This window comes from Mesoplodon densirostris, chromosome X (assembly GCF_025265405.1).
Source record: "Mesoplodon densirostris isolate mMesDen1 chromosome X, mMesDen1 primary haplotype, whole genome shotgun sequence".
Taxonomy (NCBI): domain Eukaryota; kingdom Metazoa; phylum Chordata; class Mammalia; order Artiodactyla; family Ziphiidae; genus Mesoplodon; species Mesoplodon densirostris.
Window position 1 is genome coordinate 42,988,598 of NC_082681.1, and position 21,724 is coordinate 43,010,321.

Here is a 21,724-nt window from a genome sequence, read left to right on the forward strand (position 1 = left end):
GAGCACAGCGAGAGTGAGAAGGTTGATCCCTGTGTCTCTCCCAGACAAAAGCCTCCACCATGCTTGGTGGCCTGTCTGGGAGCCTGTCCGGGAGCGACAGAGTAACCCTGGGGGGCTTCTAGCTACTCTGGGGCATTTATGTGCAGATTGGTCTGCAGTGGGGGCCGCCTTCTGCCTGTGGCTAGATGTGACATGTGGAGGGGGGAATCATGAGGGAGGAAGGGGGAGTGGGGAAGGGAGAGGAAGAGAGAGGAGGAAAAAGGAGGGAAAGAGGGGGAGGGGGAGGAGAGGAGGGATTCTTCACTGGGTGGCCTGGCCTTGGTGGGTTACTCGGTGATGCCGAGACGGGATAGGCTGTACCTATCTGTACTCTCCGAATTCAAGCCTCACTACCTCTGGGTGTTCAAGGGCTCAGGACACAAATGTCCCCTTAGTGACTTGGACCTCAGGGTCTGCTTTACTCTGATCCACAAGGACTCCACACTGCTCCCTTTCCTCTCTGCTCACTGGCCCTGGCTTCTCTTCAACCTCTTCTTCTGTGACTGACACGGAGCCCAGCCACCAATGATTCCGACGGCTTAGCCAATGGGGCCCAGTTGTCACTTGGGCTTCACAGCCTTCCTTGAACAGGGATGGAGGAGGGCCTAGGTGGAGTTTGGGTATGAGAGTCAGGGAAATGGAGACGGAAGACACCTCTGTCCTCTATCCATCCCTTCGTCTGGGTGGCTCTGCCTCAAAGAACTACAGGGGTGCCTGGCGCCCCACTGATTTCTCCACTCAGGCTGGGCCTCCTAGCTTGTCTCAGCTGCAGCTGTTCCTCTCTACAGAAATGCCACGGGCCTCCCGAGAGCCCAGCCCAGGACAGCCTGTAAAAGCACACAGTGCCTGTTAGCTCTGGCTGTCCTTCCCTCACCCACGCCCGTGGGATATCACCAACTTCTGCGGATTCCTAGAGGACTCGGAGTTGTCATTCATGGCCGCCTAATACACATCTTTCTGCGCTCCACCCACCTCTTCTCGTTTGCTTATCTGGAACAGATGGCTCAGTTCACGTTAACCCCACAAAGCAGTGAGAAAGAGTGGGCTGGCCATGACCCCCCCAGATTGGCTGCTGCATGGCATGGGCGGTCAAGCATCACCTGCTCCTCGAAATCATACCACCCTGTGGTGGATTCTATACTGTCTCAGTCTGAGCCACTTGTACTCCCAACATCACTGAGAGGTATCCAGAGGCAGGGAACAGGCATTTATTTTGCATCCCTTGTAACGCTGGGAACACAGCCGGTGCCTAATAAAAGCTCTGTGACTTAATGAGTCTATACCATTTCCCCCAGGCTGCTTCACCCTTCATGCACAGTCTTCTCCAATTAACACCTGGAGCTGTGGGATCACTTCAACGTGAAGAGAGCTCAATGTCACCCCATCTTCAGAAAACCACTATTTCTTTCTTTAAGTAGCCAAACGATGTTTATGGAGCACTGTGCTAGAGATGGAAATTTCTTGAAGCACCGTGAGGATTCTGAGTGTACTGATACATATTCCTTCTTCCCACAATGCCCAGGGCTTCTCTGGATGCCACATACCCCTCACTCAATACCCACCCAGAGCCCCGAGGTCCCCCCTCCAACCCCTTCATAATGCTGTCCATTCTGAGGAGCAGCAGATGAGCAACTGGCCCAGAGCAAGACCTCGACGGCCAGGCCAACTCTGGCCAAGGGCCGAGGGGAGGAGCCTGCAGCTGCACTTACTGCATCTGTTTCTCCAATTGCCACCTGCTCAGAAAATCGGACCTTCACGGGATTGGATCTCAGCTTGGCCTTCTTCGCAGCACTGATGAAGGCAGATTTGGGGGACTGGAAAAAGAACAGAGAGGGCTGGTGAGTTCTTCATCCCTGGGAAAAACCTGACCTTTGTTGCATGGGACTTAAGATGTCTCCGTATGGGTACCCTTTGCCTTGCTGATCAATAAGCCAATAAATAAGTATTGATTCCCTACTAGGTGCAAGGCAATGTGCTAAGTGCTTCCTTAGGTGATTGGTATGTTCTGTGTAAGCTGGGCATGAATCGAATTGGAGTAAGTTGAATCCCATTATTAATGCTCAAGGCTTAGGGGAGTTTGCAAAAATTCTTTGTAATAACATGCACTGAAGTTTTATATATTTGATTTCCTTAATGTGAGATATACCTAAATGGTGGTTTTTATTACATCTGAATATGAACATCACAAAGGATTTACAGAAATAATCTTATTCACTTCAAAGATATGCCCTGCCCCTAGGATAGAGGCTCATAGAAAATATTATTTTAGATGTGGAAGAAAGGAGGCCTAGCCCTCCAAAAGGATTTCTCCACAATTTCTACACTATTTGGGAGTAGAGACATTAGGGATTTTACCCAGGTGTCCTGGCTTCCTAGTTCTGGGCTCTCCACTACTTTGTTCATCCAATTCTATAAGAAATGCTCAATCAGCTAGGCTCTCCAGTTTTCGAAAACTCCCACAAATTCAGCAGGACGCATGGTTAGCAAATGCTGGAAACTAAGTCTTTCCTGGATGGGCCGTGGATTTGAGGAAATGCAGGAGTCCTGGTGAGGGGCACCCTCATGTCTTTGGGGGCATTTATTCATCCGTGTGACAAATTTAGGGAGGGCCCACTCTGTGCCAGGCGCAGTTCTAGGTGATGAGGGATTCAGCAGTGAACAAGATGGGCAAAACTCCCTGGCCTCAAGGAGCGCCCATCCTAGCAGGGACAGACAGACAGACAATAAACACAGAAATATCTCTTAGGTAGCAAATAAGGACACGAGGACAAATCGAGCAGAGTGAGGGACTACAGCAGAGACTGAGGCCGTGAGGGTGGGGAGCGGCCGGGGTGTTATTTTAGACGGGACGGTCAGGGAAGACCTCTTTCAGGAGGTGACATTTAAGCGAGGCCTGAAGGAAGTGAGGTTGAGACCGCCATGAGGATATCTGGAGCAAGAGCCTTCCAGGAAGAAAGAACAAGAAAGTCTCTGAGGTGGGAGGAGGACTGGGGTGCGTGGGGAACAGCCAGGAAGCCCAGTGTGGCCGGAGCGGAATGACTGAGTGGGGAGCCGGAGAGGAGTCTGGGGGCTGGATCACGTAGGGCCTTGTAAGCCGTGTCAGGAACTTTGGATTTTGCTCCACCAGAGGGTTTTGAGCAGACAGGGTCTGACTTGCATTTAAAACGGATGCCTCTGTCTGCTGTGTGGAAAATAGTACAGGAGGGTGGCAGCCAGAGGAGGGAGACCCGTTCGGAGTCTACTGCAGGAATACAGTTTAAAATATGATGGAGGCTTGGGCCAGGATGGTAATAATGGCGCTATGATCCCAAGTGAGTGGATTCTGGCTAGATTCTGAAGATAGAACCAAGATGCTATGTTGACCGACTGGTTGTGGGAGGTGAGACAGAGGAGTCAGCTGGAAGAATGGAGATGCCATTTACTGAGATGAGGAAGGGGGAAATCAGGTTTGGGGCCCCTTCAAACCGTCTCCCCTACCAGCCTTGCCATGGAGCCTGCGAGCCCTACAATCAAGCATTCCTTTGTGTTAAGGCCCTGAAGGGTCCCCACCAGCTGGGAAGGCAATACATTAAGCTATTTTCTGCCATTAACGCTGCGGTTGGGATTCATTTACTAGATCAGCCACAGGAGGGCAGGGCCCTAAGATAAAGACACACCAGCAACAAACGTCCTCGTCAGCTCTTGGGCCCTGGTCCCAGCTGTGTTCTCTTCCGGAGCCAACAATCTCACTCCCCACAGAGGGCAGACTGCAGAAAGCCACTGAGTCCAGCAGAATGTCAGGCAGTGCGTCTCAGTGCTGGCTAGAGGGCAGAAACACCAGAGGGAGGAGCTTTAAAAAAAAACCCGGGTTTTTAAAAAATTTTTTAAATTCCTGGGGATGGGGCCCAGGTATTGGTATCTTTAAGCTTCTGATGATTTCAAAATGCAGCTAAGGTTGGGAACCACTGAGCTAAAGGAACCTTAGACTTCTCATCCTGAGCCACAGAGACAATCTGTTGGCGGCAGACAACATAGCACAAGGAAATCCAGGGCTGGAGATCATTGCAGAAAGTGATTACAGTATTGATTGTTCATGCAAGTCGAGAAATGCCTTTGTGTTGCACAGCTTGGTGCTCAAATCTTGGGTGGAGGCTGTGGGCTGCGGCAGGAGCAAAGGGAGGGGGCAAGATAGAAGGATCTGTACTTCTGTTCAGGCAGCTCTGCTTAAGTCCGTCTCCACTGTAGTCACATCTCCACCGGAGGTGCCAGACACAAGGTAGGTGAACTCTTTGTTCTACCTGACAGCCACTCTCTCTTTCCTCTGTGGTCATCCGTCATCGAATGCCCTCATGCACAGTGTGGAATGAGGCATCTCTAGAGACCTGAATGGGCCATTTAGTCCACCCTTCATTTTTACATAGGAAACGGAGGCCAGGGAAGAGGATACGGTTTACTCAATGCATCAAAATAACTGAGTAGCGGAGCAAAAAGCAGAACCCAGATTTTCTGAGTCTTGGATTAGCCATCATTCCCCACAGCAGACTGAACCTGGAAGTCCATTCCTGGTCTTCCGTTCACTGCTCTGGTTCTACCTTGGTCCTAGTGAATGGATATGAACAAATGAAGAACCCTAACTGGTACCCTCTTATGCATCACATATGGAGAGGCGACAGCCTCCTTGCTATCCTCAAGGATTATAGTCATTTCCAGTGTCTGTTGTACAGCTGTTTTCAGCTTGTTTGTGCCTCATTCCTCATCGACCCTTGTCCTGTTGGTTTCTAAGACTCCATCCTATTCTCGGTCTTCAGCCTCGATCACTGACGGTGACTCACTCGTTGCCAGCTGGTCTCTGCTACATGTCATGGAGTCATGTCTAGCTTTATGCTGCGACACAGGTGACGCCTACCTTGCAGTGTGACTTAAGGGGCTCTCCAAGGTCGCCCTGTCCCAAAGCATCTTCAAAGTGCAAATATGGGGCCTGAAGTTCTTGATACTAGAGTCGCTCATTTGAATTAAAGTACTGAGAATTGGGAAGGCCCTGGTCAACATTCAAATGTGGTACCTAGAAGGAGTAATGAACCCACTTCAGGGGCCAGCAGACTATGGGCCTGTGTGGGCCAGCTCCTGCCCACCACATATTTTAGTAAATAAAGCTTTACTGGAACACAGCCATTCTCTTCATTTATGCATTGCCTATGGCTGCTTTTGTGCTACCACGTATGGCCTACAAAGCCTAAAGTATTTACTATATGGCCCTTTACAGAAGAAATTCACAGAGTCCTGCACTAACTCATTAGCATGCACTCACCCACTATGTCTAAAACTCACCTGATGATAAGAATCACTGGGAAATGCTCGTTAGAACAGAGATTTCTAGGCCTACACCAGACTTCAGAAGTCAGAATCTCTGAGAGGGCAGTGCCCAGGAATTGCTGGAAATGTCCTAACACACTAAGCATAGACTGAGTGCCTTAAAGCTGGGACATCTGAGCTCCTGACTGACCCCATTTTTCCTCCAAGCAGCTGGGAGTCTCATTTTGCAATGGGCACCCTTTCTGGCTGAAATGAATTTTGGCCTGAAACACGGGACTAGAATTGCCAAGTACCTCTGGGGCCATTGCAAGCCCCTTGAAGTAAATAGGAAGCCAGCGGCTCCGTGGAATAAGCAACAGAAGAGAGAGGCTGCCTTTTCCCTCAGGACTGAATTAAGCAGCTGGTGATTCTTTGACCATTTTTTAATTTGGTGGCTCTATTAGTACAGATTTCAGGGTTGTGTTCACTTACACCTTGGCCAAAGACAGGTATACGGGCAAACGTTTTAGTGTATGATAGGGCCGCACTTTGCTAATTGTGAAAGGATTTGAAGCACATGGAGCTCAGGTTCCTGAAGCTTTGACAGCCTCCTGATTCCCCTTTCTGCTGCCTCAGTTTCTTTGACACCTGAGCTTACTTATAAGCAGTTCCCATAGCAACCACTGTGGGAGCCGTAGACAATGGAGGGCCATCCTGGTGTCAGGGGCCCACTGATAAGGGACCCAGGGGTCTTTCCTTCCTGCATTCAGGACTGCCTAGAGAGGAACATGTCCTCTCCCCGGCTTCCAAGGTCCCCCACAAACCACACATAACCCTCACTCCCCATCTATCGCCTAGTTGGCTGTTCTGCCCACAGCTCCCTGGACACATGGGGCTTCTTCCCACTTCTGTGCCTACCTCACGCTATCTCTTCACCATCCCCACCCTTCAGGGCCCCCAGCGTCCCTTTTGCTCAGCTAAATGCCACCTCTAAAACCCAGCTCAAACTCTACCTTGGTCCTGAACGCTTCCCCAACCTCGTCATTCCCCTCCCTGGATTTCCTGTAATACTCCTTGTGAATCCACACCACCATTGCTCATCTCCCTAACCAGGCTGTAAAAGAAGAGATGACATTTTATATTGCTGTGTCTTCCCCTAGCACCAAGCGCAGAGTAGGCAAATAGAAGGCAGTAGTTGATTGCTAGGGTTAATATCAAATTACTTCATCAATTCAGCAGATAGGGTTTGAGTACCTACTCTCTGCCAAGCAGTATACTGAAGAAGCTCTGTGGAAACTAATTCTTCTGCGGTGGTTCCCATTATTTTGGCTTTTTTTTTTTTTCTGGACAGGTGGTTCCAAGCAGAGGGGACTGAGACTCTTTGGGTACAGGCTAAGTTTTCAAAACCAGAAAACTAGGGTTTCATTTGAAGGGACTGTCTGCTTGCTTTGCCAGGGCTATTCTAGGTCACAAGCCAGTACTTTATTTTAAAATATTTATTGAGGGCGTACGATGTGACAAGGTCTAAGGGTACCAAAATGAATACATATTCAGTCAACCACGGGGAATAGTTGGTCACTCAAAGATTAAAGAACACTCTTAAATACATAGACTTAATAAGTGGCTATCTATGCAGTATGGTTTGAGGGTCCCTGGGAAAGGATCCCTATGACTGCCCAAAATACTCCCCAATGATCTGCCATGGTAACAGTCACTCCTTTAAAAGGAAAATTCCATCAGAAAGAGACTACACATTAGACCATGCACCCTGGCTACATATCAGAATCATTTGCGGAGAGTTTTCAAAAGATCAATACCTGGGCTCCATCCCCAGAGCTTCTAATTCAATTGGTCCGAGGCTAGAGCCCAAGGATCAATATGTTTAAGAGCTTCTCAGGAGGTTCAAATGTAAAACCAGTAGAGTCATGTACCACAGTTTTCATTGCAGCTCTATTTACAATAGCCAGGAGATGGAAACAACCTAAATGTCCATCATCGGATGAATGGGTAAAGAAGATGTGGCACATATATACAATGGAATATTACTCAGCCATAAAAAGAAACGAAATAGAGCTATTTGTAATGAGGTGGATAGACCTAGAGTCTGTCATACAGAGTGAAGTAAGTCAGAAAGAGAAAGACAAATACCGTATGCTAACACATATATATGGAATCTAAGAAAAAAATGTCATAAAGAACCTGGGGTAAGATGGGAATAAAGACACAGACCTACTGGGGAATGGACTTGGGGATATGGGGAGGGGGAGGCGTGGGCTGTGGCGGGGTGGGAGGGTGGCATGGACATGTATACACTACCAAGCATGAAGTGGATGGCTGGTGGGAAGCAGCCGCATGGCACAGGGAGATCAGCTCGGTGCTTTGTGACCACCTGGATGGGTGGGATGGGGAGGGTGGGAGGGAGGGAGATGCGGGAGGGAGGAGATACGGGAGGGAGGAGATGTGGGAGCATATGTATATGTGTGGCTGATTCACTTTGTTGTGGAGCAGGGACTAGCACACCATCGTAAGGCAATTGTACTCCAGTGAAGATGTAAAAACAAAAAAATGTATAACCACTAGAGAACCACTGAATTAGACCATTATCAGCCACAGAATGTAGGAGTGGCAGGGGCCTTAAAGATTGTCTGGTTCAATGTTTCCCAAATTCTACTGAGCATCAGAATTACTTGTGGCTCTTATTAAAAGTACAGATTCTGGGCTTCCCTGGTGGCGCAGTGGTTGAGAGTCCGCCTGCCAATGCAGGGGACACGGGTTCGTGCCCCGGTCCGGGAAGATCCCACATGCCGTGGAGCGGCTGTGCCCGTGAGCCATGGCCGCTGAGCCTGCGCGTCCGGAGCCTGTGCTCCGCAACGGGAGAGGCCACAACAGTGAGAGGCCCACGTACCGCAAAAAAAAAAAAAAGTACAGATTCTTGGGCCACAACCTGGCTATCAGGAGATTTTCTTCTGGAGACTGTCAAGCTTGAACATGAGAGTCTGGTAAGAGACACCCATGAGATGCCAAGTACTACCATGTTCTGTGATGTAGGAGCTGTAACAGTGAGCACGTGCTGGGGGGCTTCAAGAAGCTTTCACTTTAATGCGAAAGAAGATTCTCTCGGTTGATTTCTGCTATTCATAGTTGTGTGAGCACTGAACTAATGAATACTGAACAGTTGTTCCTGTTCCTGGGGGAAATGTGTGTGTGTGTGTGTGTGTGTGTGTGTGTGTGTATCTCACATAGATTATAATCTTAAATTCTAAAAACAACTCATTCTGGTAGATTCAATTTTCTTTATTTCACCAGTAGAAAATGAGGTTCTGAAGTGTTGTGACTTGCCTGAAGCTGCCCCATTAACAGAGTTGGCATTCAAACCCCATCCAACTGTCCCCAGAGCTGGAGCTTCCTGCACTACACTGCACTGCCCCCTACCATCTCCATCCTCTGGACGGCTCTGCATGACAGCTAAAACAAGAAGACAGAGCATCGTCTTGTTTGACCTCAGCTGGGAATGTGCATTGGGAGACTCAAAATGTTCACGCTGTGTGCATGTCAGCAAATGACCAGGAAACTGCCGTGAGTATGGATTGTGGAGTCACAAATAAATTTTAGGCAGTGGACGAACTTGCAAATACGGAATCTGTGAATACTGAGGATTGACTGTACGTGTATGCAAGGCTGACATTTGGTTGGGATGCACTGGTATGGCCATACCTGTTGTAAAATATTGAGGGATTCTCTCCCACTGGTTGGTAAGTAGTCAGTGCCCTAAGCTTCCTGGGTGCCACCTGACCTCTCCCCTGGGCCCTCTCTATAAAAGATCAGCTAAAGGGTTAACACCTGGCACAGTTAGGCGGCCTGCAAGACTATGCTCCAGTGCCTGTGGCTGGCTTACATTTTGATTGGAAGGCCCCTACTGTACAGGTTGCTAATTGTTTTACCTATCACTCTTGTTTTACATATACACTCCTGTGTATATGTGCTCACCCACTTTTCAATGTTTCTAGGGTTTAGAGAGCACAAGGCCAAGAACTAGAATGTAAGCTCTCTGAGAGGAGGAAGCATGTCTGTCCTGTGCACTGCCATATTCCCAGCCTGGAAGAGTGCCTAGAATAGTAAGCATTCAGTAAATGTTTGGTGAACAAATGAATGAACTAGAAACTCTCATTGAGGTTAGTCAGGCAAAGGTGTTTGGAAGACATGAGTCTCAAGCCAGGTCTTCAAGGAAACAGCCATGTGTTAGAAGAGACGTGGACTAGGACAAGGACAGAAGTCTGCAGGGCAGTGAGAACTAAGACACGTACAAAGGAGAGAAGGAAAGCAGCCTGGCCACGGCAAAGAGGCCATGGGATGGGCAGTGGGGGCATAAGAACTGGGGGACAAAGGGGTGTTGGGGGCACTTGGATGAGAGTTGGGACAGAGATGCAGGGGGGGGGTGTTAGGCTCTTCATTCTGCACCTAAGTTTGGACACTTGAGTTTAGTTTAGTTTTAGTTTACGTTGCCGTGATGGCTGGAAGTTGCATTTCCTTCATTCCTCCAACAAATACTTATTGAGTGCCTATTCTATGCCAGGTGCTGTTCCAGGCGCTGGGGATACAGCAGTGAACCACAGCCTCTACCCTCGTGGAGCTGACATTCTATTGAGAGAGACAGACAATAAATACCTATAAGTATAATATTTCATGGGAATGTAAAAATGATACAGCCACTCTGGAAAGTAGCCTGGCAGTTTCTTAATAAATTACACATACATTTAATATATGACTGAACAATCACACTTTTGGGCATTTGTTCCAGAGAAATGAAAACTTAATGCTCATACACAAAAAAACCTGTACATGAATGTTTATAGCAGCTTTAACTGGGCTAGCCAAAGTCTGGAAGCAACCCCAATGTCCTTCAGTGGGTGGATGACCAAACAGTGGTACATCCATACCATGGAATACTATTCAGCAATAAAAAGGAGCAAACTATTAATACAAGCAATGGCTTGGATGAATCTCAAGGGCATTGTGCTGAGTGAAAAAAGCCGACCACCAAAGGTTACATACTCTATGATTCCATTTATATAATATTCTTGAAAGGATGAAATTACAGAAATGGAAAACAGACTAGTGGTTGACAGGGATTGAGGGTGGTGAGTAGGGGCACCATAAAAGGGCAACATGAGGGATCCTTTCAGTGATAGAACTGTCCAGTATCTTGACTGTGTTGATACATGAAGCCACACATGTGATAGAGTGACACTGAAACTTACGCACACATTGTACTGACATCAGTGCCTCAGTTCTGATATGGTACTGTAGGTATTTAACATGTAGCCACTGGGAGAAACATGGTAAAGGATGTCACTGTACTAGCTTTGCAACTTCCTGTGAATCTACAATGATTTCAAAACAAAAAGTTAAAAAATATAATATTTCAGCTCTGCTGGGAAAATTAAGCAGTATCAGGAGATAGTGGCAGGTAGATTCTATCTTAGAAAGGATAGTCCAGGAAGGCTTCTACAAGGAAGTGACATTTGAGGAGACCTGACTAACAAAGTAACCCACAATGGGTCTCTGATCAGAGAGGTAAATTCCAACCATGCCACAAGCATCATTCTGGGGGGGAACTGGTAGCCATTTTCATGGCAGGTGATTGGGGAGTGAGGGCTGACTGCCCACTGCTCACTAGGCAACTAATCATGTGCAGTAAGGTGGGGAGGGAGGGGCCTATTGGTAACACCCACTGAGGGGTGGAGCTTGCAAGCCCTGAGACAGGAGAATTGGAATTGAGAAAGGCCTAAATACCAGGAAGCGTGTGTGTGTGTGTGTGTGTGTTTGTGTGTGTGGTTCACATTGACACAGAAGATGGCTGGGGGCCATGAGGAGAGGCAGTAGATGCCAGAGTTTGATTTGAACCCCGTCTTCCAGACTCGTGAGCCCATGCCTTGCATCTATGCACTGCCCCTCGCTTTGCACAGAAATGTCATCTCTCTCTGGATAATCTTTCCCTCCATCTGTGCCTGGGAAATTCTGCCCCATCTCTCAAGGTAGAGCTCAGGTGCAGCCTCCTCTGTAAAGTCTCCCCTGATTTCATGTCTCCCATCCCCAACAGAAGTGACCTCCCCCGTGGCTATGGGATGGGGTTGGGACATAAGTGCTGGGGTGCAGGGTAGAGTTGGGGACACTGGAAAGGGACAACTAGGCTGGTGGTGGGAGGAGGGCTCTGAGTTTTGCATGCTGAAGTTTTGCACCTGGGTGTGTGAATTTGAGTTAAGATGACTACAAGGATGTGACCTAGTAATGGACACTGTGCCTTCTGATTTCAACTTTTGAGAAGAAGGGTCTGGGGACTTTCACTTTTAATAAACAGTCCTGGTGACTATTATGATCAGGCAAGTTCAGGGAACACTGTTATAGTCTAAATCCCTCAATTTACAGATGACGAAACAGGTTTAGAAAAGGGAACTAACTCACGCAAGGTCACAGAGCCAGTTACTGACTGAACCTGGACAAAGATGAACCTGTTTGTCCAACTGTACCTCCCCAGCAACTTTACAGTAAATTCCCCAACACAGTGCTGTGTCTCACATATTGTAGGCCATTTAGTATACACCTGTGTGAATGAATAAATAAGATTAGCACCCACCATCTGCAAGGATTAAGGGACTCGGACACTGGACAGGGAAATTTTGATGGGGCACAGCAAAAAGGAGGTAGAAAATATGTCTGGAACTGGGGCAGGGGTGGGGCAGCTTAAGTGGGGCAAAGCAGAGAGCACAGGGCAGAACAAAGCACTGTGTAGCCCTTCAAAATCCTCAAGTCTGGGACGTGAGCGTAGACAAGATGTTCCGAAAGTATGCTTCTAAGTTCACTCCTAAATCCTTGGCTCACAACAATGTTGGTCTTCGTCTCTCTCCTCCCCTTCTCCCATGGCTATAACTTTCCAATATGGGGATACTCTTGTCTCAGTCAGGAGGAAAGGTGGATGGCAAAGAGGCTCACTCACCTGATGAGTGTGCAGAACTGTAAGAACGATGAATTCCTTAGCGCTCCTACAGAGAGAAGAGGGAACAGGAGAGTAGTGTATCATGCACTGGGTACTCATCTAGCACGAGAAGCAACACCAGAATTCTCCCCTGGGCTGCATTCAGGTATATGGATTAGGACAGAGGGCAATCTAAATATGTGCATGGCTGCCTCGCCTGCCATCATCTGTGGCGGCTGACATACATCATACATATAAGTTCACACAGGCGTCTGAAGATGGTATTACCATTATCTCTGGGGTTGTCATTTTTCAGGTCTTTTTTAATATTCCTTCTCACAGTCTCTCTGTAGAAATCCTCAAACCCTAGGAGCAATTTTATCTATAGGCTAAAAAGTTCTCAAGGAAAACTAAAGACCTGAATTATGGAACTCAAAGGGAGCACAGTCAGAGTCCTGGGAAACGTGTACAATGATTATTGGCAATTTGGTATTTAAGCAAGAGGAGAAACTGAAAGGACAAACCCAAAGGAGGTCATGTGGTCATCATGACTCATACTCAGCAGACTTGTTTTAATTGAAGGACCAAAAAAATGAGAGCCGGGAAGCAACAGATGGAAGGCAAGACTCTCCAGATAGCAAATATTCAAAAGGATGAAGAATTTGAAACTCTTCAGACAAGAATTATGCCAATGATCCAACAAGCTGTGAGGTATGAAAATTCTCTTCCAGGAATACATAATCCTTTAAAAGAACTAAAGGAATGGAAAGAGTTCGCCTTGAAGGAGCTTCTCCTCTCTTTGTTGGCCTTTTTCAAATGTTTCTGGGAACAAAGGTGTTCAGGAAGCAGAGTCAAGATGCCCTTGATTCTGGGTATTCAAGAAAGGCCAAGGCTCCCTGCTCAAGGACTTGGACCATTTCCCATATTCAGTGAGGCAGAGTCCAGGGATGAATCATCTGCAGCGTCTGGGAAGCTCCCAGGGGAAGAAAGGAGTTGTATTCCAGGGAAAACACCATAGAAAATCCTGTCTCTTGATCAGGGCAGGTGCCTAGTGTCAATCGGATTATGTGACTCCTGTGCTCCGGCCCCTGCCACGTCTCCCCATGTCATGTAGAACAAAGCCAAAGTCCTTGCAGTAGCTACAACTCTCCCCCTTCTTTACCCCACTCCACACGCTGGCTTCTCCCCTGTTCCCCAAACACACCAGACACACTCCTGCTTTAGGGCCTTTACACTGGGTTCTTCTTGCCTTCTCTAACATCCTCATTTCCTTCAAGTCTTTTTTTTTTTTTTTTGGCGATGCTGCGCAGCATGCAGGATCTTAGGATCAAACTTGTGCAGTGGAAGCATGGAGTCCTAACCACTGGACCACCAGGGAAGTCCCCAAGTCTTTCTTCAAATGTCACCTCCTCATTGAGGCCGACACTGGCCGTGCTATTTTGTTTTTTTTTGTTGTTGTTTTTTTTTTTTTTGGCGGTACGCGGGCCTCTCACTGTTGTGGCCTCTCCTATTGTGGAGCACAGGCTCCAGACGCACAGGCTCAGCGGCCATGGCTCACGGGCCCAGCCGCTCCGTGGCATGTGGGATCTTCCCGGACCAGGGCACGAACCCGTATCCCCTGCATCGGCAGGTGGACTCTCAACCACTGCGCCACCAGGGAAGCCCTGGCCGTGCTATTTAAAGTTACACTCTGCACCCCTGTGCCCATCATTCCTGATCTTCTTTATCCTGATCCCCTTTCTATTCTTCAATAACATTCATCAACTTCTAGCATACTGTACAATACTTATTTATCATGTTTATTGCTTATGGTGTGTCTCCTTCCAGTAGAATGTAAACTCCAATGGGCAAGGATTTTCATCTAGCTTATTCACTGCTGTATACTTAGTGCCTAGAACAATGCCTGATGCACAGTAGACACTCGCTATAATAAATATTTACTGAATGAATGAATGATCTGCTAGCCCCTGAGGTTATCAAATGAGTGAGCTCTGTCTTGACCCAGAAAGTGCTCTGGGCTCCCTCACAAAATCAGGCTACCTTGTTCTGGGGTGCAAAGGTATCCACTAGAAGCAAAGCAAAGACTTCCGAGGGGTCAGCCTGAAAGAACGCCAGCATACCCTGATGGGATTGAAAGAACTCACCCCATATTGGTGTGGTGGTGGAGTGTGAAGGGTGAAGGGTGGAGAGTGGGGGAATGCAATGTACAAACTGAACTTGGAGAAGAGACAAACTAAGGGTCATCAGGGACCAGACACATTCCAAGATATTAAGCTGGAGGGGGAGCATGTCAAGGAAGACCTGCTCTGGACTTCAGGAGGGAGCATTGCAAACCCCTCCAGAGCTAGCAAGGGGCTACCGCTCCTCTGCCTGTGGAGGGGAGGGAGGGGGTCTGGCGGCAGGTGGGCTTTGGGAGAACAAGAAAGACCAGTGGGATGAAAACACTCCAAATCAAGAAGGGTTGAGGAGATGGATGCAGAGATGGAACAGGTTACAGCAGGCAGAGAGGGAGAGCAGGAGGGCCAGCACAGGGTTCCATTTGAGGGGAGACAGCCCATGTCCTCCAAACTGAGGTCAGCCGTGGAATCTAGAGCTGTCATCTCTACCATCTCATTCCTTATCAACACGTGTATGCAAGGGGGCGTGGGGGTGCTGTGTGTGCATGTGGTGGGCATGTGGGAGTGCCTACGGTACGTGAGTGTGTGTGTGTGTGTGAGCAGGCATATTTGTAGTGCATGGTGTGTGTGTGGTATGTGGGGTGTGTGTGTGTGTGGTGCCATGTTTTGTGTCTGTGTGTGTATGGTGTGCATGTGGGTGTGTGTGTAGTATGTGGTATGCATGGTGTGTATGTGGTGGTATGTGGTGGCATGGTGTGTGTGTTTGTGTGTGTGTGTGTGGTATGTGGTGGCTTGGTGTGTATAGAGGTAAAGGAGAGGAAAAGTCAATGTGATTACTCCACGGACAGAGGGTGGTAGTCCTTCTAACACCCCTTTCTCTCTTTCACCTACCCCTATCTGTGGAGGGCACTAAGGGGTCACACATACTGTGAGCAAAATCCACAATGGCAGGTTCCCTCCTTCAACCCACTGGCCAGGGATTTAGATTTTCTTCTTGTGTTTTTTTTTTTTTGGTGGGCGGACGGGAAACAGTGACTTGCTCACATTGTACTTATCTCAGAATGTCCTTTGAATGGCTTGTTTGGTTCTCACTGCTCACTTGGTCTGTCTCATTGGTCGCTCATTATTCTCATTGGTCACTCACTTGTTCTCATTGGTCACTTACTGCACAGCAAGCCGAAAACCAAAGGGCATGGGTAAGGGGAGTAGCTGGGTGGAGGGAGGTGAGGTGAGCTCTGGCAGGAGGCTGTCCAGTGATGTGAGCAGTGATGTCTGCTCACATCACTGGACGAGGCTAAGCCAGAGTGTGTGAGGGCCCTTGGGCCCCGGATGTCCTGGGTAGCCAGGAACTCTGGCTTGGGCTACCCTTCCTGGGAGGCCTCCTCTCTCAGGGCCAGGGAGAGCTGTGGCAGCCATAGCTACGCCACTGGTGGGATGGGGAGGGCCGTACTCAGCTCTTGCCAAGGCCCTATTACCTGATGAGTTCTATGAACCTCTCCCTGGGGGCTTCGCTCACGTCCTCCTCATTAATAGCCACAATTTGGTCACCAGCCAGGAGCTTGTCCTCAGAGGGGCCTCCTGCAGAGGAGAGGAGACAGGCGTGAGGGTTGAGAAAGCGCAGGCCTGGGTGGGAGGGAGTTGACACTGCCTGAGGGAGCTGACGTGGGTGCAGGCGACGCTGCAGGCCGAGTGGTGCCAGTGGCAGGGCCGCTGTTTGAGCCCCGGGCCACTGCTGCCTGTGGTGGATGGAGGGCAGAGGACTGGAGAAAGAGAGTGGAGTGGCCCTCCTTTGGCTGGGAGTGCTGTGGTAGCAAAGGCCTGGTGCTCAGACGAGGTCCATGAGTGCTTCCTGGCTTGGGTCTAGAGAGGAGCACAAACTTCCGTTTCCCCAGGAGGGATCTGCTTGGGCCCAGAGAATGGCTTCCAGACTATCGGAGGGGCTACAGGTGATGGGAGGGGGCGAGGAATCTTCTTACTTGAACAATATCCAAACTCACTGGTCTGGAAGGATGTAGGCACTCACTTGCCTGGAGGCAGGGGGATGGACCAAAAGACCTGAAGGGTTTATTTTCTTTCACCTCTGAGACATGCTACTCTCCAAGAAATGAGGGGAACAAGGCATAGATCCTAAATCACGGGCACTTGGAAATTTCCTTTCCCTCCTTCCCATCTCTACTGTCGAGGTTTAGAAAGCAGATCTGCCTGAGGGCCTTACCTTCCCGGTTGGGGTGAAGGGTGGGTTTGAGGGGTGCCCCGGGCTATGCTGCTCGTGGTGTTTAGCAAAGACCTTCTTGGAGGAAAGCTTTTTAGAGATTCAGGGAGAATGAGAAGTTGGACCCAGCTTAACTCAAACCTGAAAGAGATGTTTAACGACATGTCGCTCTCAAACCAGCCTGGACGCTTACTGGGATCCACTCAAAAGGGCCAGATCCCAACTATGCCTCTCTCTACAAAGAAGTGTGCTGTGCAAATTCCACAAAGATGAACAATAACAAGGCCACTGTGTCACTTGAGCACCTCTCAATGGCTCTGGAGAGTGGGGCCTGTGTGCTAAGTGTGGCTCAGCCAGCAGGCCCAGTCTCCTGACAGCACAGTGACTTCAGAAATGGGGAGCATGGTGGTGAAGAGTCCACTCTTTGCAGCCAGCCAGGCAGGCCCAGACTCTTAACCTCATATCTGCAATTCACTAGTTGTGGACGAGACATTTAATCTCTCTGAATCTTTCTTTCCTCATCTGTGAAATGGAAAAATAACATCATAAGAATGTTGGGAGGATAAATGGGATGATGAACGTATAGCACTTAAAACAGCTGATTGATGTTGGTAAGAATTCAATAAATGGTAGTTATCATATCCTCCAAGGGACAATTCCTTCAACTCATTTCATTCCTCCTATCTACTTCTGCCACTTATGCCAATCTTTTAGGTAGAGGCCACTCTACCTATTCCCCCCCTTCCTTCCTTCCTTCCATCCATCCATCCCTCCTTCATTCCTTTTAAGGGAGGAGGTCCTCACGGAACTCAATCTCCATCACAAGCCTTGGCTCTCTGATGCAGTAGTAAGCTCAGTTTGCTGCTATTTTCACGGAATGGTTTGTTGGCTTGTTCAACCATAACTGTTCCTCTATAGGATGCGTCTTATCTTCTCTTGCGCTCTCAAAAACAAGTTCTCTGCAATTAGCCTGCCAGCCCTGTGGCCTCCTGTGGTCTCCCCTGTGGCTTTCCTTCTCTCCACTTCTCCAACCCCTTCTTCTACATTCTCATACCACCTGCAGCAACCCTATGAATTCTGTCTCCTCTGAAGTTAAACCAGGGGCTCCTTAAGTTTTATCTGGGTCCCTCTTTCCCAGGACAAATTTGATTTCTGATCAGAGACTCAAAAACCTTTCGCCAAACTGCATGACTGACTCGGGAGCCTTACGTCAGCCATGAACTCTTTTACTGAATTGTTTTTTTTTTTTTTTTTTTTTTTTACTTTATGCCCTCTAGTTGAAGAGCGAGCTTACAAAAATCTTTTTCTTTTCCTTGGAGGATTGCAAAATTCATCAAATTTCTGCTAGACCAGTTTGTACTCCAGCTGCTCCTCTTGACTGAGCGAGAAACTGTTGTAAACATCTAATGCCTCAGGCCCAGGAAGTCAGGAATAGAGCTCCTTTCCGTCTGTCTTTTCTGTCAATGCCTAGCAAGATTCAGAACAAAACAGTGCTCAGGCCCTTTCCCATTTCATTCATGACAGCAGGCTTTTACAGTTCCGGTGGGGTTCTCGCTTGGTCCACCCCACATGGTCCCATTCAAGCCCTGCTCCCCCGCATGGCATCACACAGGCTTAAGTGCAAATCCTAGCTCTGCTGCTTCCTAGCAGAGTGACCCTGGACAAGTCATTTCTCTTCCTCTATGCCTCAGTTTCCTCATTTGTAAAATAGGAATGGTATTACTTACCTTGTGCATGCAGCTGTGAGGATTGAACAAGATGATGTAAAGCACAAAGCAGTACCTAGATCAATGGTAGGTGTTGTATTGCCACTGTGGTATTCAGAGATTTCACTCTCCTCTTCCACCTATGGTCTATATCCTGACTCCAGTCTTTAATGGATGACCTATTTCATGAACGTGTACTAGTCCCCAGAGCCTGATGGTTAGATTCTTGGGGACAGGAAATCTGTCTTGTATTTCCCTATAACCTTGCTGGGCTTAGAGTAGGCGATCAATACATATTTGTTGAATTGAATCGGATGAGTATTCCTCATCCAAGGCAGTATGGCTCTCCTATGAAGGCTCTGTGCAAAGGGAAGTTTTATTAAGACCCAGACCCTACTAAACCATTAACTACAGCCTCTGTCTAGAGCCCAAGCAGCCTCGGTGGTGTGTGTGGGTAAGTCTTAAAAGCCCAGCTCCGTCACACAGTTACTAGTTGGCAAGTCTTCACCCACTCTTCGTGAGTTCCTTGGCAACACAGTATACTCAGGTGCTCTGTTCTTTGGGCAATGCGTGGGCGTTGGGGGGCGGGTAGAAGCCAGGGCCACAGGACACTCTGAGGGACACCTACCTGGCCTCACAGATCGCACCACCACAGGCCTCTCACTGCCGGCCACGAAGCCAAAGCCATATATAGGGTCCCGGTGAATGGTCACTTGTCGCAGTGTCTCTGCTGGCAGCTGCTCACATTCCATATCATTTGCTCTCTCTTCCTGTATCACATGACTGAGGGGAAGGGGAAGATGGGAGCAAAACAAGACGCAAAGGCAACTAAGCCTCAGAAGCAGCTGGGAGGGACGCCGATAAGGGTGCTGCCCATGGCACCTGGGAGTTCACGCACGTCGCTTCCTACATCCTCCGGCACGAGCAGAGGTGAGGACTGCCTCATATTTCAGACTGGAGAAAGAAGAGTCTAGAAGGGAGAAGCCACTTGTCTACAGGACCAGGGCCAATAGAGGAAATTGGCATCATGGAGCCTGACATTAGAGTCAGTCCTAAAAAGAACTAACAGCTGGTTAGTTCAAAAGGTTATCACCCATTGAACTGGCTATTAACTCCCTAAGAGAAACCAGAACCTTGAGGGAAGGGACCACAAAACAGCCAAGGAAGTGGGGAAGGAATGTGAAGTCATTTCAGAATGTGGAGCACCTTCATGAAGTCCCTGTGTAATTTTAAACTTCAATGTCCCTTAGGTTATATATAAAAAGAAACTACTGAGATGCCATATGTAAACAAACGGGCTCATGTGGAGGACCAGCACCTACACAACCGTGCATAATGCCAGCTTGTCTCAGTTAATGGGATAGCTGGAGAGCGGCTCCCATGGGCAAGAAGGGGAGCTGCCTCCTGTGGCTGCCGGAAGACCCGAACCCAGACGAGTTGGGAGAAGAGAAATTGCTGCCTCAGTACTCGAGAGAGATTATAGATAGCACTCCCGATGCTGACAGCGCAACTTACTGAAGCTTAGGAATTACACTAGGACTTTATAGAGGGTCTACAGTAAGGGCCAGGGTGAAGCATCCTGCAGGCAAGGATGGGTCTGAGCTCACTATTTGAATGAAGAGCCCTAAGGGGTGAGGGCGTGGGGGACCCTGGGCTTTGTGAACGCACTGTGTGCAGGGGCAAGGGAAGAGGCAAAAAGGGGAATGAATGGCCGGCAGGCAGGATAGGGCAGGTGGAGGTAGAAGAGAGCGGACCAGAAGCAAGAGGCCCAGAGCCTCAGCCCCTTGAATTGGCCTAATAAAAGGGATTGAGTTTCCTAGCCTAGGTGTGTGTATTCTCAAAAATTAAGGTTCCAGGCAGTGCCCTTCTGAACGAGATACAGAGGGCCAGGAGCTAATTAATCAAACTAGTGTAAGGTTTGGAAAAGAATTGGAAGGTTCTGACACTATGAGAGTGATTGTTGACTAGTGAAGAATATTCCTCGGGAGCAAGTGGTTGTAAGCAATTAGGTTGTTTATCAGGACACAGATTCGGTAGGTTTGGAGTAATCGTATAAAAGAGAAATTCATAGTCCTGGGCTTGTCTCTCTCATAGAAGAACTCAGGCAGGAAGACAGACTGTGGCTGATTTGAATCCGACCACATCAACTCTGGCTGCACTCATGCTGGCTTGGGCTCTGTCTGGTGCCCCTGAGGGAGGTGGAAGGAGCTGCTAAGATGAGGTCAAGCCTGCTGAAGATGAATTCAGAAACTGGCTCCTTCCCTCTCATGCTGGTAAGACAAATGGTCACTCTTCAACAGAAAGTCACTTGGAAGCTGGAACTTGGCTGGCCGGTGTTCTGGATAGGGACCCTCCCAGGACAGGGGCTCAGTGAGGGTGGCCTCAGGCTGGCACCTCTCTCATTTCTGCTCCTGGTGGCAGGCAGGCACTTGGCCTTGGAGGGAGCCAGAGAACATCTTCCTGTAGCCGCCATCTTGCCTCACCCCTACAGCTGCTTCCCAAACGAGCCCTTTGCCTCCTGTCATCCGACCTCAACTCACCGGCACTAAAGGCGCCTCTTCTTGGGATGACACCAGCTCATTTCCGCCATGGGCACCAGCCAGGGCAATCTGGACGATGAGAGCCTGTCGGGCTGCACATCCTGGGGCATGGGGAGCGGGGACACTGCAAGGAAGATCCAGGCACCGTGGGAGCGCTTGCTACCCTGTCCGGCATGCAGGGCCCCCGGGCCACTGCAGCCTCGGTTTCGCTGCCTTTTTCTTTTTCCAAAGCTGGCATGCCAGTCTCCACTGGGCCTTGAGGCATCACCAATCCTCATGAAAATAGACACTCCTGGTGCCAGGGGACCCAACAAGCTAAGAGCCTTTTGTGACCCAAGTGTTCTGCTTTCCTGTTTTGACTATGTTAATCCATCAACAGGTATTTATCGAGGGCCTACTCACACAGTTGGAGCTTTGGGGGGCCCAAGAAGTTACAGATCTCCACCTTCAAAGATCTTCCAGTCTAGCAGGGGGCGCGGGGGGAGAGAGGGCAGGTCAGAGAGACAAGTGTACATTGAACAAGAGAATTAGAGTGGTAACTGAGAATAGTATATGAAGTCCATGATTAAGGCCCAAATTGTGTGTTCAGAGAAGGGGGTGGAGGACCAGAGAGGGCTCCCAGGAGGAGACGGGAACCGTGCTGGATGGCCAGGAAAGGGCAATGATGGGAAGAGTGACAAGAGGCTAAGCTCTGTCTGTGGGTGGCCCCCATCTCCCCACAAGGGACCCAGCTATTTCTCCCACAGTCACAGGCATGTCTCCAGGTGCGACTGGAGCACATTCAACCCCGGCTTGTCCCTAACAGAGCTGGACTACCTGTCCCTAATTGGATCCTCCCCCAATTCTGCAAGCAGCCATTTTTTCAC

At 48.9% G+C, this 21,724-nt stretch overlaps 1 protein-coding gene across 1 annotated transcript in view; it reads right to left on the minus strand.

Moving 5' to 3' along the window:
* The window catches only part of FRMPD3 (FERM and PDZ domain containing 3), a 57,503-nt gene extending 38,409 nt beyond the window's left edge, over positions 1-19,094 (minus strand). Inside the window, exons 1-4 of the mRNA XM_060087941.1 lie at positions 18,947-19,094; positions 15,876-15,978; positions 12,305-12,350; positions 1,749-1,853 (exon numbers count right to left, since the gene is read on the minus strand). Coding sequence (XP_059943924.1) covers positions 1,749-1,853; positions 12,305-12,350; positions 15,876-15,978; positions 18,947-19,070 — 378 coding nt within the window. The 5' untranslated portion in view covers positions 19,071-19,094. The remainder of the gene's footprint in view (positions 1-1,748; positions 1,854-12,304; positions 12,351-15,875; positions 15,979-18,946) is intronic.
* Between the last annotated feature and the right edge of the window lie 2,630 nt (positions 19,095-21,724).